The following is a 19,545-nucleotide window of genomic DNA, read 5'->3' as shown; positions in this document are numbered from 1 at the left end:
TCCAATTCTAATGAACAGGACCTTTCAAGAATCCAAGATTTGGAAGGTCAAAGGTCACAGCCTCATGCACATGATATTTCAAGTCGGGCTTCAGGTCATTTCCACAGACCGGTAATTCTAGTTGCTGATATATACTTTGAGTTTTTATTGACTTCATGTAGGAGTATTTAAGTGTGTTTTGTACATAATGTGTATTTTAAAGTGCACAGACGGATAGAAAAGTTTAATTTAAAGAACGAGAAGGTTTGAAGCCGGACTGTAGATAGGAGTCGGAGGACAGGTCACCCAGTGGAGTTGACCTTTAAGCTAAAGGTCGTTGGAAGCTCACAGATCCCAAATGACATTTAAAGCAAACTTGAGCTGCGAAAACAGCTGCTTATAGTCTCTCAGTATAAAACCCACATCCCTCTGTTTGTAACCAACGTGTCGTTTAGCTCAGAGAAACACAAAATCAAAAACTCCTTATAAACAAAATAATAATTAAAGACCTGCAGGACGTCCAGAGGCAAACCAGAGGGTTATTTCATGTCAGAAAGTTCTTCTTCACAATGTGGTTAAAGCTTATATTACAGAAGAGCTGTGATGTCACCACAGTGCTGCCGGGTCCCTGTTGACCAACATGCTGCAAACCTTCCTGACTGAATGGATAAAAGACCTGAGGAGTTCTTGTCTCAGTGTGTTGGTCTCTACAGCTGATACCCGACACCCACCCACCGACCCCCAAGTACACACACTCGTCCACGTGGCTGCACACACACACACACACACACACACACACACACACTCACCCACACACAAATAGATCCTGTGGCCTGGGTATGAAAAGCACTTGGCTGGTAATGAGGACGCTCATTCACTGTCCCTCCTCCGCCTGGTGAACACGCAGCCTGCCCCCCCGACCAGACGGGACAGAAGCAGCAGCAGCAGACATGTCGGACCAGTCGGCCTTCGACACGGACGTATGGACCCTGACCCGGTTCATCCTGGAGACCGGGCGCCAGGCCAAGGGAGCGACGGGTGAGCTGACCCAACTCATCACCGCCATCCTGACGGCCATCAAAGCCATTTCCTCCGCTGTGCGCAAGGCAGGCCTGGCCCACCTGTAAGTACTGATGTGTTGAGTTATATAACTGACTCATAGAAGGGGGATAGAAACCTACTATCAAAGTCTATTAGCCTAAGTTGTTCTTTTACAATGAATAATGTGATGATAGCTCAAAGAGGTCAGAGGTCAAGGTCCGCTGCCGACAGCTGGTTCAGGTCAGAGTCTCAGGATGTTCCCTCCTCCTCTAGATTTAGGATCATGGAGTGATGATGTGTTTGTGATCAGATTAGAACTCGTTGTTCCAGTTCTGGTTTCAACATCTTCGAGGAACAATGGCTGATGTGAACTGGTGTGTGGAGCTGGTAGAGGACAAGCTGCTCCGGTGGAACCAGGATGGAGAATGATGTGTGATTTCAACACCGTGAATTTAGAGGCAGCCAAAGACTTTTGATTTAGTTTTCTTCGGGCCTGAAACAAAACGTTAACTGAGCAACAGCGCCCCCTGCAGCCACGTGATGGTGTTGATGAAGTGTTTTTCATGTAGACAGAATCATGTGGAGCTCTGACTGCGTCTTTCCACTCACTGAACTGGAACACGATTTGAAGGCTGGATATTACCCATGATCCTCTGCTTCCTGAACCAGAAGAGCATTTTAGAATTCCTCATATTTTAAAAGTTTCCTTTTGATTATTAGAGATAATCTCAGGTTTTTAATAACTTCTGAGTCTTTCTTAGCTGATATCAGTTCAGCTTCTCTCTTCAACTGGAGCTGATTGTGAGAGTTGACGCTGCGACTCTCACTCAGTTCTTCTCACAGGAGATGGAACATAGAACAGACGTTCAGGGAGGGAAGGAGGAAACTTTCTCCATGTTCACACTCACTCAAACATCACACTAGTTTTAATAAAGCTGCTGGTTTAAGGTGGAACAGATGTAAAGTATTGATTTAAAGAGCAAAATAAAATAAAAATCGCTGATATTTGTTAATTTATAGTGAAAAATATAGTGAACTTTACCTCTCGTTGAAATGATGTAACAATCTCAGATCCATATTGTTTGACGCTGGAGAGAATCAGAGCTCAAAACCTGATGAGCTTTGTCCATTTTTATTTAAATGAAAATTCAGGGTTAAGGGTTTTAAACCCGCTCATGTTTGCAAACAGGCAAGTTGCTGCTTAATCCTGTTTTCAATGTGTGAGACTAAAGCTTGTGATTGGTCCACGCAGGCAGGGCATGGCCGGCTCCGTGAACGTGACGGGGGACGATCAGAAGAAGCTGGACGTGCTGTCCAACGACCTGGTCATCAACATGCTGCAGGCCTCCTACGGGACCTGCTGCCTGGTGTCTGAGGAGAACGAGGAGCTGGTCATCACGCCCAAAGACAAGAGGGTGAGTGAGAAACACCCGTCCTCTGGATCAAAAGTTATAGAATCAGTTAAAGTGAACGTTTGACATTTTAAAGGTTCAGTATGTGAGATTCAGGTGAAAGGATCTATTGGCAGGAATTAAATATAAAATTATCCTTGTGATGTTTTCACTCGTGTGTTTCATCTTAATTGTACCAATCGTTGTTTTCTTTACCTTAGAATGAACCCTTTATATTTAAATACTTTATATTTAAATACTTTATATATAAATACTTTATATTTACATCAGGAGTTGGTCCTCTTTACGGAGGCCGCCATGTTTTTTCTACAGTAGCCCAGACTGGACAAACTAAACTTTTGAGTTTATATAACTGAAGCTTCCACAGGTTCTCTGTCATGTTTGGAAGGGGAGGGTGAGGTGAGGGGTGTTCAGCTGCAACATGACACATGACCACTAGATGTCACTAAATCCTACACACTGAACCTTTAACTCATCTGAGAAAAAAGTTTTTAACTCATTTTTACATCCGCCAAAGTGACACTGCACACAATGCACACATATTACACACATGTAAGAAAATCCTCCCCTGGAGATTGAACAAATTGCTCACACACTATTTTACTGAGAATAACGAATGCACATCAAGTTTTATATTTTAGAAAATATCTGTGAACATAAGTGAACTGCCTGTGTAGAGTTGTTCTGGTCGTTAACCGACGCTCACACCTCACACGTCCCATTCACACACAGTGACTCCTCCAGCCGTCTGGTCGGTGCAGCAGCCGCTCTAACGTGTTGTTGTTGACTTGGTTGTGTCACAGGGAAAGTACGTGGTGTGTTTCGACCCCCTGGACGGCTCCAGTAACATCGACTGCTTGGCCTCCATCGGCACCATATTTGCCATTTACAAACGGGTGAGTCTGACCTCAGCAAAGATTCACAAACCAGGCCGTCACTGAATATTGTATGATCAAATGTTGGTCAAAAATATGAAAATGTGGAACAGGGTTGTAGCAAATATTGAAAATAGTGTTTTATTTGTTTGTTTTACTCCCGTTTTTAACTTAACTTAAAGGTCAATAAACTCCCATGATAAACAAACTAAATAACTATTCTGACTATTTGTAGATTGTGTAACTGTTTGTAATGTTGTCGGCTGATATATATTTATTTCAATAAAAATGATTAATTACATCTCAGCTGTTTTAGATTTTACAGCTAATTAGTTACATGCTCAGAAATAATTTTGACGTAACAAAATTAGATCATATTTTATAAAACATGCAGGTCTCTGATATTTTAGATTTAGACTTTTACACAGTGAAGACGTCACTGTATGAACTGTTAGTCCAGTAAAATGCAGTTACACCGAGCAGACACAGGGGGGCGATGGTGTCCAGCTAATCCAGGTTTCAGTTTATTAAAGTGCAGCTGCAGAGAAGAAGTTTTATTTGGTATTTTCATTCTGTTTCATTCTGTTTGACAAAATTCATGTGTTTTCTCACATAGTGCTTTTTCCTGTTTACTTATATGAAATTACGTTTTATCTGTATAGTGCGAAATCATAACGTTCATTATCTCAAAGCCTTTTACACAGAGAAACCCCAAAGTTCCCATTACTAGCAAACCCTTTATATCACTTTGATATTTCAGGGTTTGTACAATCTGAATATTGAGCTTCTGCTTCTATGCAACACGTCCTCTTTCCTCTGCACCACAGATCTCAGAGGGGGAGCCCACAGAGAAAGACGCCCTGCAGCCGGGCAGCAGCATCGTGTGTGCCGGCTACGCCCTGTACGGCAGCGCCACCCTGGTGGCCCTCAGCACCGGCGCCGGCCTCAACTTCTTCATGCTGGACCCTGTGAGTGATTCTCCCAGAGGTCACTGATCCTCTCTTTAATATTCTGCTCTACTGCCTCTAGCGTCGTGTCTCACACTATCAGTGTTTATGGTTTAATTGTCCAGTAACTGCTTTAATTTGAGAAAACAAACATTAACCCGTCAATCATTTATCCCGGTGGCAGAAGGTTTGAGCGACATCATCTGTCCTCAATTCAAAATAGGTTTAAAGTATTTTACAGATTACTAAGGTGAAGTGAATCGTGTATTTCAGCCTGTTTGCTTGAAATCCTGATTCAACCTGAGGGCAACCTGCCTCCAGAAGGTCGGTGGTTTGATTCCCAGCTCCTAAAGTCTTCATTCATTCTTTGGGCCAATACAGGCCCACAAACCGTGCACACAGTCGTCCACAACACTAAAATCACTTTATGATTACAGCCCTCTTCTCCTCCTTCACCCTCACACAAGGACTTATCTGTATCATGTTCTGCGTCTAGTTCCAGATTCAGATTTACCCACAAAAACAAGGAAAACAACTGATTATTGTTGTTTTGACTTTAGTAAATCAGCTTTAGTTATTAAGGGAATGAATGAAAAAGTTCAGTTTGTGAGTTTGTGAGTAATCTTATTGTTGTTGTTGTGCACTGAGAATCCAGATTGTTGTGCTGTTTTTACACATGTTGTTCACCAGCCATGAGAAATCTGCTCAGGTTCATGTTGTACCTGCAGTTCTAAATTAATATCATGATATATCACATTGTTGTGTTATTCTACTTCTTCCCTCAGAACAAAACTCAAACTTCAAATCTCTGCTCATCCAGTGAAAACATTGTTTCTATCGACTCTTCATCCTGTTTCCTTGTTTCAGGCCATTGGTGAGTTCATCCTCAGCGAGAGGAACGTGAAGATCAAGCCGAAGGGAAAGATCTACAGCCTGAACGAGGGCTACGCCAAATACTTCCACCCGTCCATCAACGAGTACCTGAAGCACAAGAAGTATCCAGAGGTGAGAGAGCATCTTAAACTAGAGAGGCACCAAGTAATAAACAAGCTGTACCTCAGCCCAACCGACCCCTTAGATTCAAACTGCAGCAAGTTACACACACTCATAAATGTCCGTCCTCCAAACGAGCCGGATTTCTCTAATCGGGATCCAGGATTTATTTTCTGGTAAATCAAAAGAAAAGGTCAGAAAACATCATTTTAAAATAAAACATCCTGGATCAGCCCCAAAGAATTTGGTCCCTGCTAAATTAAATGTTCCCTCTCACCCACATGGTTCACATTTTTAGTTTGGATGGAGGTTTTATCAAGAACAGAGGGGGACAAATCAATTAAATAAATATTTGTCGTAGTCAAGACCACAAATCCACCAAGTTTAGTGGAATTCAGTTGTGTGGGTATTGTGTTATGCTGCTGACAGACAAACAGACGCGATTACAACAAACCTCCTCGTGTTCTAGAGAAACTGTTTAAATCAGGTGATGCACACCTGCAGGTTCGAGTGTTTCCAGGTTAATTTGAGCCAAAGTTGTGACTCGGATCAGTTCTTCTTTCATTTCTTTGCTTTGTGAGTCCGACGCCGCAAAGTGAAACCGTTTGGTGGAAATGAGTCGTGTGCTGATCTCAGACCAGACGCTGGATATCAAACTGAACTCTCACACTGAGTTTGAACCAGAACATTGGGTCTGAGACTGGATGTTCAAACGGTATAAAAATTAAGTTAAACAGAAATTATGTTTTCACTCTGCTTTTCTCAAAGTAATTTACAGTTACAGCCTTATTCTTAAAATAGAGGCAGGTTAAATACAAATAAACTGTCATCACTTTGTTTTAATATTTAGTTTCTATTTTTATGTGCAAAAGTGACAATCAAGTGATCAAATATTAGTAAACTGAACAGATTAGAAGTATTTGCACTTAAACCTTTGAATTTAATACCACAGTGAACCACAGTTTAAAGGTCACACAGCTTCCCTGGTGGATCACACACATCATATTGTGAATTAAAGGATCATTGAAGGTGTAAATCTCTGGAGCATCGTGCAGGTGCAACAGGAAGAGGTGAGCAGAGGTTAACCATGTGATGAGTGCCGGCTCAGACAGGACGGAGCATGTCAGCGTGGTCAGCTGATCTGCAGGACGGTGACACGCCACAGAAAACATCCTGTTCCTCAGGAAACTGCTGCAGCCTCTCATCTGGACACACATGCACACTCAGCAACTCTGGGTTTGGACATCCTCCCCCGATTCATCGGTTTGACTGAAGCTGTGACGCTCGAATTCGCAAACTCAGATTCGTGCATTGAAAATGGAAAATATTATTAGAAATGTTGCCACACTCTCAAAAAGCCGTGTCCGCTGAAGACTCATCGTCGTGTTCCTCTTCTCAGCATCGTGACGGAGCACAGAGCAGCGGCCCAGTCACCTCAGATACGCTTTGCATGAGGTTGAGAAATGACACCGGCCTGTCAAACGTGTGAGTGTAGAAGTAAAGTGAGAAAACCCAGAGGGAAGTTTAGATTTCCGGTAACATGCAGGTTTTAATCTGAGTTTCCCTCAGCTTCGTTCATTTCTGTTCATTTCAACACCTGCTGCTCAGTTTCTGCTTCATCACATGATGAAAGAAAACGTCTTCACCTCAGGTTCCACATGAAAAGTCACCAACAGCACGAGTTTGGAGAAATCCTCAGAATATAATATTATACTTTCATAGTTTCTATTCTTCTGGAAACAAATCCCTATTTTTCCTTTTTCTCAAACAAGCTGCACAACCACTGATTGTGTTTATTAAACCTGTCAGAGTCACAATAATAATGTAGAATGATCCAAATGCAATGTGGTGAACCTGAAAAAGGATATGAATGAAATATTCAGTTACTTCTATAGAATCAAAGACATCTAAGTTATTCTTTAACCAAAAAACCCTCTGGAAAGCACCGAGTAAATTGTCTTTAAAGATTTTCTTATTCCTGAGTTCTACTTGTTGCCGTCGGGACCTTGTTATGTTTTACCTGCTTGTTAAACTAAACGCTAATTTAAATCCTTTACCTCCTCTGCAATCCACCTTTTATATGGTTCACAAATATTTTTCTACATATATTCTCTTTATTCCTCATATCTTGATTCTGGTGTTCGTCTGTTGCTGATCCACCTGAACCGTTCTTCTCCTTCAGCTCCAACAGATTCAGACTCTTTTGTTTGAAGATCATTTGTTTTTCCGTTAAAAATTTGTCTCTGCACTTCTTCTGGTTTTATTCACTTTATTTACTTTAGGAAGTTTCTCGCTGCCTCCACCGTGAACATCTGGATGTGTTAGTGTGTATGTGTGTGTTGTGGTTACATATGGTTTCAGGAAACACACACACACACACCCCCCTCCCTCATGATGACTGAGGTGTGACTCAGCAAACACATGACTCTTTATCACGCTGTTCCAGTCTGAACATGAAGCTCAGTTCAGGGAAGCTCCTCAGATTCTGCTCAGTACAGATCTCAGACTCTCGGGGACTGAAATAAATAAACCTGTTCACACTTTGAAGGATGGCTCGTTGAACCAGTCGCTGAGCTTCTGCTCTTCAGCCGGTTTCTCTAGGTTTGTGTGAAAGCACTGCTTCCCTGTCTTCAGCAGGTTGCGTGTGTGTGTGTGTGTGTGTGTGTGTGTGTGTGTGTGTCTGGCTGTTGGACTTTGACCTGTTTGTGGTCTGCTGTTCAGTTCTCCTCTGCAGGTCGTGATCTCTGAAGGAAGCCAATCTGCTGTGGTTGCGACTCTGACTCGAGGCCGCCTCCCAGCTCGGCCTTTATATCACATGCATATGATTAATTACCCTGATTAATAATGTTTCTATAAACTATAAATCATACAGGGAAAGAAGATAAGTGTTTAAAACCTGCTGCATCAATCACAACTAAATCTGTGTGTAGGGAGTTTTCTTTGGTGCCAAGATGGATAGATTGATAGATAGATAGATAGATAGATAGATAGATAGATGGATGGATGGATGGATGGATGGATGGATGGATGGATGGATGGATGGATGGATGGATGGATGGATGGATGGATGGATGGATGGATGGATGGATGGATGGATGGATGGATGGATGGATGGATGGATGGATGGATGGATGGATGGATGGATAGATAGATAGATAGATAGATAGATAGATAGATAGATAGATAGATAGATAGATAGATAGATAGATAGATAGATAGATAGATAGATAGATAGATAGATAGATTAGAGAGAGATAGATAGATAGATGGATCCATTGAAATGAAAAAGGCAAATGAAAAGAGTCATTTAAGGATTCAAAACACAAGAGGATGAATGTAGCATGTAACGTGTAGTGTGTGTAGTGTGTGTGTGTGTCAGTGTGTGTGTGTGTGTGTGTGTGTGTGTGTGTGTATGTGTGTGTATCTGCTGAGAGCCAGAGAAAATGAATGACCCTGATGACTTGAGGCCTTTTTTCTATCTGTGGATTATAAAAGTCTCTTCAGGTAATAGGTCGTTAAATGATCCGTTATCACACAGACTTGATAACGTGGAGAATCAAAGTGAATCAGCAGAACTTTGATGGATGTGAACCCTTGACCTTGACTCTCTGGTAGAAACACGTTGGTTTAATGAAGACACTAACATTTGAACGTGTCCTCCTGTCCTCCTGACCTCCTGTGCTCCTGTCCTTCTGTCCTTCTGTCCTCCTGTCCTCCTGACCTCCTGTCCTCCTGACCTCCTGTGCTCCTGTCCTCCTGTCCTCCTCCAGGACGGCAGCTCTCCCTACGGGGCTCGGTATGTGGGCTCCATGGTCTCAGACGTTCACCGCACCATCGCCTACGGAGGGATCTTCATGTACCCGGCCAATGAGAAGAGCCCGAAGGGAAAGGTAATCAAAAGACCTCCAGGAAAACAGAGCAGAGTAACACTGAAACCTTTTACACCCGGTACCGTGACACGTATTAACACTTATTAAACCTCTTAGTAAGGCACAGGCCGACCCCATGTGACCTCAGGGCTCCGTGTGTTCCTCCGGGTACACAGTGTCCTGGACGTGCAGCAGCAGGAGAGGGAGACCTGCAGTGTTCAGGCTCGTCTCATAATGACCTGTCACCGACATGTACACTGAAGATCTACAAGAGCTGCCTCTTACCAGCACCAACATCTTAACATATGTCTTAACATGTCAGATCGCCTCAAGCTACATGAGTCCAACTGTTCCCTTAAAGTGAAATCAGCATAAACAGTTCCCTAAATATGCCGGATTATTTATTATTATTATACCAGAAGTTCTGGGTTCATCCTCTAGGCTCGTGTAACGTCCTTCCACCAAGATTCAGGAAAACCAGTTGTGTAGTTTTTGTGCGATCCTGCTGACAAACTGGAATCCACACCTAACCCGAGGAGACCAGTGACCCAGACTGGAGAATGACTGAACGGGGCCCAGTCCCAGGTCGGGTTCAGGACGTCCGGGGGACACAGCTCCAGGCTCAGCTCCGGCCCTGTGGTGGTCTCAGGATCAGACCAGTGGTGATCAGCTGTTGACTCTAACCTGTACCCAGTAGGAACTTCACTCTGCTGGTTGAGTAACTGTGCAGCACCTGAGGAATTCATGCTGGTAACTGACTCCCTGACATGTGATGAGTCATTGGGATCCTCGCTGCACTGCAACCTGAGCTGAGAGTTGTTTTTCTCGCCCGGTGATAAATAAAGCTCAGAGACAGTCGCAGCAGCTCGAGCAGATAAAAGCTCTCACACAGTTTCCGTCTGGAGTCTAGTTATCATGAACACACTGAAATGATTTACAGCTAAAGGTATTTTATCAATAATCAGTGATATGAGCGTGTAGAGCACGTTGTTTACAGAAGTGGATCCCAGTTCGACCGACCAAACAACAAACCAATAAACCAATCGATCAATAAACCAATCGACCAATCGACCGAGAGCTAAAGTAGTCGATGATCAATTGAAGATAAATGGTGAAGTTTAAGTGAACAAGTGTACATTTTAATTCTCATTCTAATATAAAACCTATTGTTTGTCCTGCTGCACACTGACAGATAATAATTCATAAAGAAACAACAGTTTCTAACCTGCATGCAAACTGGGAACCCCCCCCTCCCCCATTCCAAATTACTTTCACACTTGATCCAAATTTAACTTGTTTTTAAATAAATGGTTATTGGTTGAGTTGAGCTCTGACTGGAAAGTGAACCTGTGTAAACTCAGCCACCATGAAAGAATATTCAGAGCAACCAGCGAACAATTAGTATCAGATCTTCACCTTTTACTTCTTGTTATGTTCATATTTCAATGATGGTGATGCAAAATCAATCTCATTTACATTATGGCTCAAAAACCTTTTGATTTCAGTCAACAAATTCTGATCTAAAATGAATGTTTGCTTCATATCTGTGCAGGAAACTAAACAGAATGTTCTTTCATTGTGATGTTTCCCCTGAAAGCTGCGGCTGCTGTACGAGTGCAACCCCATCGCCTTCCTGGTGGAGCAGGCGGGGGGGCTCGCCACCACCGGCACCCAGCGGGTCCTGGACGTGCAGCCTGGGGCGCTCCACCAGCGGGTGCCCTTCGTGGTCGGCTCCTGTGACGACGTCAACGAGTACCTGTCCTTCGTCAAGAAGTTCCCATGAAGGCTTTAACACACTTTACTATCAGCAGACAAAGTACTACTTTTGAATTATTAAAATATTAATCATAAACCCAGAGTCTGAAAAAAGTTTCAAACTGCAAATTGTTGAAGAATTCATTATATGACTCATCATATTGTATATAAACATTAAACGTACACTATTTTCCACAAGAACAGAGGACTTCTTTCTTCACTTGTTTCTTATCCTGTCTATTTATTGACCCAGGATTAAAAAATTCTAAAATGTTTGAAGAACCAAGACGTGTAATCTGGAATATATGAAGAATCCATATTTCCCCTGGATATTTTTCCCGTGTTCAGTTTTATATCATTGTATTTGAATATATTTGAGATATTGATCAATTATCAGACAAAAGGGAAAAAAAATATTTGTGAACCATCGGCAAACAATTCGCATAATTTTATTTTAGAGACTAAATGTTAGTTTAATCAAACAATTGTTATATTCAATAAAAACTGAAAGTAATCATTTAACCCAATACCTTTAGGACTTTACTTTGAGAACAAGCTTATCATATATATATATATATGGTTTTACAGATTTGTGGTCATGAATCGGCAGCATTGTTGCATGGTTGTTAATCTTATAAGATGCTCATAGTACCTGACATGAGGGGGAACAGCTGAGAGCATGTGACTCCGACATGGGGGGATAACACAGTGGAGTTTAAATGTTGGAGTTTAATTTGAAACTCTAAAGAAATTAATAAAGTAAGTTGATTTTTGCCCAAACAAACACTTCCTATCAGTTCTGGTGTCAGAGTGAGTAAATCCACAGAATCATCGTCTCAGTTTCCTGAATCGAAACCAGAGCGTTTTTCATCCTCATCTATAAAAATCATCAAATATTCAAACACAAAGTCCAAAACAGCAAACTAGTGTTTCACAACTTTAATTGATCACAGTAAAAGTAGAAAAAAAATCATTTACAATGACAGAAGCAGGTGTTGGATGTATCACTCAGCTGGCAGCATACACACATATTTACAAAGAATAAAACACTGAACTAAAATCTTTTTTCAAATCAAAGTTGCATTAGATCAGCCAAAACAAAATGGCGGCATTTCCCTAAAACAAATAAAACGGAGTTTCTTCTCATGAAACGTCGACGTGTCGCTCGGACCCGAGTCGCTCGGCTCCGGTCGGAACTATTGCAATAAAAACACTAAGAGGCGGAGCTGACGTTAGACCAGTGGGTAACTGGCGGCCGTCGCAATCCCACAGTGGTTCTTCCGGTCCTTGGCCATGTAGATGTAGCCCTTGTCTCCCCACTTCTCACCCCAGCTGCAGGAGGAGAGACAACATGTCAGGGAAATGAACTTTAATGGGTTTGATTTGTCATTTTTCGATATCACAAAATATATAAATGTGAGTTTGAGACTAGAAGTTGTTGAGGTTCTAAAAGTTGAATGAAAATCCTGTTGTATTTTGAAAGTCGGCATTTTTTCATCACGTAAAACTAAAGCTCAACAAAACCAGAACCTACATGAAACAAACAAGTCACTGTGGCATAACAGCTGAGTGAAGAGGTTCTAAGCTAATGCTAATTAGCTGTAATAATGAATAATCAAAATGTTTCTAGCAGAATTTGAGTTTGAAACAACAGAGTTTAGGTTATTTGTTTTTTACTGACCTGTTCTTGACAATCCAGTATTTCTTGCCCATCTTATCTTCTCCCTCGAAGCCGTAACCCACCGCCAGCACGCCGTGGTCCAGCTCCTCGCTGCTGCACTCCTTGTCGTAGTAGATTCCTACAACGTGCAACAATCCAGACGGTCACAAGTTAATCCAATAATTCATCTACAGAACCAGAAGTTGTTGAACACGGACGTTTATTCACAGCCTCCTACATCAAAGACAAAGGACTGACCTGATTGGTAGAACTGGAAGGATTCGTGTCCGGCGTCGATGGCCACAGACACTGGGCCCACAGACGCGATGGCCTTCATCAGAGCGTGCTCCTTGCCGCTGGGCACGTCCACGAAGCCGGTGTCGTTGGCCGAGTTGTACATGGGGTCGTAGTGACAGGGCTGGTCATCCTGCAGGAACAAGGGGAACACGAGGTTTTAGTAACGACACAGAACAACAGATCCAGAATGTCACGGTCATGGCTTCACGTGGAACTGAGCAGATCAATGACGGGTCTTTAGTCTCCTGGACTTTGTCCTCCTTCCCGCGGGCTACGTACCGTCCCGGTGTACGGGTAGGAGTCCTCAGAGTCCAGGCCCTGGTTGTCAGTGACGTACTGGAAGGCCTGGTCCATCAGGCCGCCGCCGCAGCCCTCGTTGCCCTCGGGCCTGGAGCAGTCCACCAGGTTCTGCTCGCTCAGCGACACCAGCTTGCCGGTCTTCCTGAACTGTTGACCCTCCAGAGCGCCGGTGGTGCTGAACGCCCAGCAGGAGCCGCACTGACCCTGAGAGAGAGAGAGAGAGAGAGAGAGAGAGAGAGAGAGAGAGAGGACGGGAGGAAGCATGAAGCCGGGATCAGGACGATTCGACCTAATGAAGTTATCCTGACGCACTGTGAACAAACAGCTCCTACAGTGACTCGTACTGATTTCAACAACAGCATAAAGTTGCCTTGTCGTGTGAATACTTGTCATTGTTACTCTTTCATTTTATTAAACTTTGTTTTTGCTGTTTTTCAGTCATTTATATACGTCTGTATCTCTTGTACTTTCTGGAGTCGGGGAAGTGAAACTTCCCAGTGAGCTGCTCTTCAGCACTTAGACCTGTTGTGTTGCCGCACTGCAGTGAGCCTGTGGAACAGGTTTCATCTTACAGGCTGTTAATGTACACACGGGGGGGGGGGGGGGGGGGGGCAGGACACAGTGTACAGTCAGTGAAGCAGCCCGATAAGAACAACCCTCGACCTGTCACCTCATCTGTCTGTTCAGGCTAAAAACATTTACTACAGTGATTGGTTGGTTAATCTGTGACAAACCAAGACGTAGAAACTTAAAGGTTGAATCTCCTCAGCGGCTTCATGTCTGTTGTTTCAAATAAGAGGTTGAACTAAGAGAGTGTTTACATCATCTGACTTTCTATTATTGTAACAACAACAAGTGTTTAACAAAAGTCACCGACATTTTTCTCAACTTCTATAGACTTGGTTGTATTTGTGTTTAAACTGCAAAATATCAAGCCTCACTAACATGTCTGTCATACCAGTGCTTCAGGATGTATTGACAATTATTAAAAACACATTTCAACTGGTTTGTGCACTTCCGACTTCCTGAATAGCTGGTGTCGCTGCCACAGTTCTAAACATGTTCACAGTCAAACGTGTGACTCGTCACGTGAACCACACCTAGATGGGTCATGTGACCGTCAGAGGAAACCACATGTGTACCTGGTCCTTGACAGGGGTGACGTAGCCCTTCTCCCTCCAGTCCACGGCCGACGGGGCCGTCATGAAGTTGGGCTCCATGAACAGGGAGCCGGAGGACTTCCTCTGTGTCTTGAGCTTGTAGCCGTTCATGATCTGCCTGAACTCCTCGTGAGTCTGTGGGACGACACGGGGACATGAGGACATGAGGACGTGAGACAGAGACAAAAGGTTTCGCGAGCAGCAGAGACACAAGCAGCTGGGGCTCGGGGGGGGGGGTTCTCTAGAGGGGATCCTGGGACTCTAGCTGCAGCTGTGATGTAAACCTGGTTTTCACAACTCAGTGATATTAGTACAACTCTGATTAAATACCTTTAATTAGTTAATCTTATCACACTTCCAATATAATACATACAAACTGTTCAATCTACATTTCTCTTCTATATTATCTCATATCATCGCTACTTCCTGAGTTCAACTTGTTCCTCACATGACATTCAAATCCACTTTTCTTTTGTTGACATTTCCCCGGTTGTGTAAATCTGATAATCTACACCCCCCCCACCACAACTTGCTGGTGTTAGGTTTGCTAACTGGGAGTAAGTGGGTGTTTGCTATCAGGGCCCTGAGGCTCTGGAACTCCTTGTCATGGTAGATTAGACTCACCAGCTATCAACTTATGAAACTCTTATAAAAATCTATTTTCTTTGTGTCTTTGTTGTTAAGACCTAAGTTCTGTGTGTACCAGTGAGACGGGGGTCTGTGTTTTTGAGGGTGGGACTTTACCATGTCTCCAAAGTGGTTCATGCCCAGGCGGAAGGAGTGTGTGCCCATGGAGTGCTCCAGGTTGTGCATCTCGATCTTCTGCAGGTTCTTCTCCCAGACCATCCTCCTCCAGCCTTCCTCCTTCTGCAGAGAACCACAGTGTTAGGAGCTTTGCCTGCAGCGGCCGGACACCGGAGAGGGGAAAGGGAACCAGGAATCTCACCTCGTGGTATTTCTTACTGTGCCAGCTCTTCCACAGATCCCAGTGGTCGTCCAGCTGTTTGTCCAGAGCCGGGGCGGAGAGCACCGAGCTCAGACAGGCGGTCAACACCAGGAGGGGCAGCATCGTGGCGTCCTGCTGCAAAACAACCAGTAAACAAAGGGTGAATCAACTGGTGGAGGCCTGGAGCTGCATAACAACACACCAGTCTGGATTCTCTGTGCACAACAACTGATAAGTCATGGTTTGACTCCCCCCCCCCCATCACATGTTGACATGGTCTTCCACTGACACAGGAGCAGATAATGGATGTGGATCAGCTCAGTGTCTGGATGAGACCGCAGGAAACAGTTTGTTCTCTGGAGTCTTGGCCACATCCCAGACTTTAAGCCCAGTCACGGGATCGAGCCGAGGACGAGGCCTGGACGCTGGGAGGAGACTCAACCCATACACCCCCCCTAGAAACCTCATTTTAACAGGCTGTTGTTTTCAAGGTTCGATCCCCAGGTTGAGGGACGTTTCACCCTTTTTAAAAAAAACAACAACCGTGGGAATGAGACGAGGGACGGCGGCTGCTTCAGGGAGAGAGAGAGAGAGAGAGAGAGGGGGGGGGGGGGGGTGTTGGGACAAAGAGCCGAATGAAACAAAATGGCTCGGGCTGGAGGACGACTACATCAGATCTCCACATTCCCCACCCGGACAACAAGTCAGGGCGAGAAACTGGCTTAAATGGACCTTTTCAAAATGGAGCCCTGGGTTGTTTTTAACGCGTCGAGTCCAGAAAGAGGGAAAATCAAACCCAGAGGGAACTCACGGTCCAGGTCAAATCGTCTCATTCACAAGTTCTAGAGTCAAAGTTAAATAAGAGCGGAGGGTTTGAGTCTTACTGTGAATCTGTTGTTGTCGAAGAAGAAGAAGCAGAAAAATATCAAGGAGAGACTCGAACACAACGTATATAAAGCCGCTTAGGCACCGCCCATCGAGCTCGCTGATTGGTCCGCTCTTTGTTTTTATCAGCACCAGGCCCCGCCCACGGTGAGTGACGCCACCGCGGAAGCACGTGACTGCTCTAGAGCGATAAAAAGTTGTTTTTCTCTGCGTTTAAAACTCGATTCATTCAATTATTGTAACTTGTTTTAACTTGTTTTCATTCATTCATATCAGTTCTCACCTCAACTGTTTATTATCTGTATATGTATTCATCTGCTGCTTATATAATTGCATATTTTCATACGCTGCAGTATTTATTCATCTGCTGCTACCTGGTCGTGTTCATATTCTTATTGAATTTAACTGTACATACTCTATTACTTCCTAAATACACCTCAATACACTTTAATCATTCAGTATTTATCTACGTTCATAAAATCAGTTTTCACAGCTGCTGTCCTGTTCATCGTCCTTTAACATTCATTTACACTTGAACCAATGTCCATGTTGTTTTATTTCATATTTTTAACTTTTACTCTATGGGCCTTGAATCGTCCGCTGGAGACAAATAAGACTGTTTTTGAATTTTAATTTCTGAATTTTAATTTCTGATGCCTAGAGCTCAACAAAGAGCAAAATAAGAAAAACAACTTCATCTCTTTGACGACACACATGCTCGTAAAAGTCACAACACAAGTAAAAACGACACACAAAATGTTTCCAGGGGACACAAAACAGTGATGATCCTTCCATAACTCCACAAAGCATTTAACTGCAGCAGGTTCACTGTTTTCTTAATTTGCAGTGTGTCTCTGTGTGTGTGTGTCTCTCTGTGTGTGTGTCTGTGTGTGTGTGTCTCTGTGTGTGTGTGTCTCTGTGTGTGTGTGTCTGTGTGTGTGTCTGTGTGTGCTCATTATCTGCAGCAGGTCCCACTGGAGATATGGAGGCGGAGCTAAACCCATTACAACACTGGGACAGGGCCGCTCCAGGGCCTGTGCAGAATTTGACCCTCGACCCTTAAGAAAGTAAACAAACAACACTTAGGTAAGCCACATTCAAATACATGTAACACATGTTTTTTAAGTAACGCTTCACCAAGGATGGAGGAATGACTCGGCTCTTTTTCTGTCTGTGTACTTTTACTGGCTCATGGGACCGTGAGGCTACAATGCACAGTTTTTTCATTACATCGAAGTATTACATTTATAATACAGTGAATAAAACGTTAAAAATTCCCATTATTGTTCCCTTAAGCACAAGTTCACATATCTGATAGATTTTTTGGGATATTGATTTAAAATTCACAGAAAACTGAGGAGATGAGCAAATTAACATAAACATTGGAGAAGTTGTTACCAGATCAGTTTCTAGAGTCGTTATAATAAAAGTTTATGCAGCTGCAGGGAAATAAGAGATGACTCGTTATCTTATATCTGCAGCTCTACACGCGTGGAAGCCTTTCACCTCCAGTGTCTGTTCAACTGTTGAAAAGTTCACTAAGTTTGAACACGTACCTATAAAGAGTCAAACTCCTGCGCTGGTCTCTTATTGTTTCTGTCCCAGTTGGACACGTGAGGCCTTTGACTTTCTGCAGTAATTTGATCTCGTGAACAACAGGTTTAAAAAAAATAAAAGAAACACACAGATTGTCCGACAGGTGCAGATGTTTAGAAAAAGCAGAAGTAGATTTATTCTGTCATGGGATCCACAAGAAGCACTTTACTTTTCTAAATGTGCACGATGAAGACCACGGAGGAGGAAAGTGCTTCCATTGAATCTATTTAAGGGTTTGGACAATAGTGTCTCCTGTCCATCTGTCTACATTATGTCCATGAGTCTAAATATGTCAGTGTAGATCATTTCTGAAATTCAGACCCTGTTTCCTCCCACAGGTTCCTCGAGGGCAAGTACACAACGTACTGATTAACTGACTATAAAGTCAAAGTTACACAACAAAGCAGAACGCAGGTCGACAACTTTCAGGACGTGTATGACACAACTTAGTGGTGTGTGAGCTCTTAGATGCCTGACGACGACACAGTGGAACCCTCACAGAACAGATAAGATCCTTCACATTATCAGCGATGGTCAATGTGCTCATCTCCACATCGCGGCAGCACTTCCTGAAACAACATCTGCGCTCATCAGGGTCGATAGTCATGTGACTGAGAAGCTGATCAAACACTTTGTTCACGGCTGCATTACCAAACCTTTTGTTTTGAAAGGTGTGATGCTCTTTTACTGTGATAAGGACGTCTGAAGTAACTATATTTACTCCTGTTCTCAATGTGAGATAATTTATTTAACTTAATATTTAACTTTAATTTAATAATTATTCAGTCGGCCGACAGAACTCATATACATATAACAAATATTGAAATCATGATTTCAGTTATTTTAGCGTGATACATTAATATATAGAGAATATTATAACACTGTAAAAATGAGATGGAAATTAGTTTATTTACATTTAAAGTTTACTTAATTTCTCTATCACATGAGACTGGAACTGGCCTCATATCAACTGAACAATGTAAAAGTCGTATCGAGCTTTGAACCTCAATCGAATGCGAATCAGTGTGTTTCCCAAAATATAGAAATAAAACCTATTGTTTATTGATTATCTTAAGTTTTAAAGTACTCAATGTATATATTAAATACCACCCAGAGATATGATGACTCGTTTACATCTGGTCCATGTGATGAGCGATGTCTGAAGTGGTCACATGTCTCTGGTGCAACTGTCGTCAGGTCATCACGGCCTCAGAGTAAAAATACATAATTTCCCCACATGAGCAGAAAAGCAGAGTGACTCCTGCCGTTACCCCCCCGACTCCACTGGTTTCTGCTTATCGAGTGGTTATACTGTCGGCTGTGGTGGAAAGAAGCGCTGACTAATTCAACTGGGTGTCCTCCGCATGCCAGTGTGTCCCAATAATGTTTCCTAATGGGATCACGTGGAAGGTGAATGAAATCGGGCCGAGCACAGAACCCTGAGGAACTCCGTGATTAACTTTAATGTGCACATATGCATCTTTATCAGATATTTTCTATCTGACAAAAACTTTTACCCACTTTTCCATTAAGTAACAAACTGTTTCTTCTAATCAATGTTGTACATATTTGTTATTTTCCAGAAATAAACAGAGATATATTTCGTGGTATCGTCAACATACAACAACATCCTGCTGCAGTTTACTTCTATTGAACGTTATTGTGAAAGTTTTGTTTTTCTGTCACTTGTGACGCTCGTGTGTCGTGTGTTCAGAACCATGTGGAGTCAACATTCCTCAGAAGAAGAAGACGCTGCACAGACACAACGTCTGATCTGATCCTCCCACCGTCTGTCCCAGGGGACAGAACAGAGCTGATGGACACGTCTTC

At 43.0% G+C, this 19,545-nt stretch overlaps 2 protein-coding genes across 2 annotated transcripts; one reads left to right on the top strand and one right to left on the bottom strand.

Annotated features, from left to right (window-relative positions):
* Positions 1–75: 75 nt before the first annotated feature.
* Positions 76–11,072, top strand: fbp2 (fructose-1,6-bisphosphatase 2). The gene is made up of 7 exons (XM_053421382.1): positions 76–1,102; positions 2,273–2,435; positions 3,236–3,328; positions 4,135–4,275; positions 5,122–5,259; positions 9,018–9,137; positions 10,714–11,072. Exons 1-7 carry the CDS (start codon positions 930–932, stop codon positions 10,897–10,899), a joined length of 1,014 nt encoding a protein of 337 aa, XP_053277357.1. The 5' UTR covers positions 76–929; the 3' UTR covers positions 10,900–11,072.
* A 723-nt stretch (positions 11,073–11,795) lies between these two features.
* ctsla (cathepsin La) lies at positions 11,796–16,260 on the bottom strand. The gene is made up of 8 exons (XM_053421412.1): positions 16,119–16,260; positions 15,235–15,369; positions 15,033–15,155; positions 14,271–14,423; positions 13,108–13,332; positions 12,790–12,958; positions 12,553–12,670; positions 11,796–12,203 (listed from the first exon to the last, which is right to left on the bottom strand). Exons 2-8 carry the CDS (start codon positions 15,355–15,357, stop codon positions 12,104–12,106), a joined length of 1,011 nt encoding a protein of 336 aa, XP_053277387.1. The 5' UTR covers positions 15,358–15,369; positions 16,119–16,260; the 3' UTR covers positions 11,796–12,103.
* Between the last annotated feature and the right edge of the window lie 3,285 nt (positions 16,261–19,545).

The sequence above is a fragment of the Pleuronectes platessa genome, chromosome 4 (assembly GCF_947347685.1).
Source record: "Pleuronectes platessa chromosome 4, fPlePla1.1, whole genome shotgun sequence".
NCBI classification, from domain to species: Eukaryota; Metazoa; Chordata; class Actinopteri; order Pleuronectiformes; family Pleuronectidae; genus Pleuronectes; species Pleuronectes platessa.
This window is presented reverse-complemented; position numbering and strand designations above follow the sequence as displayed.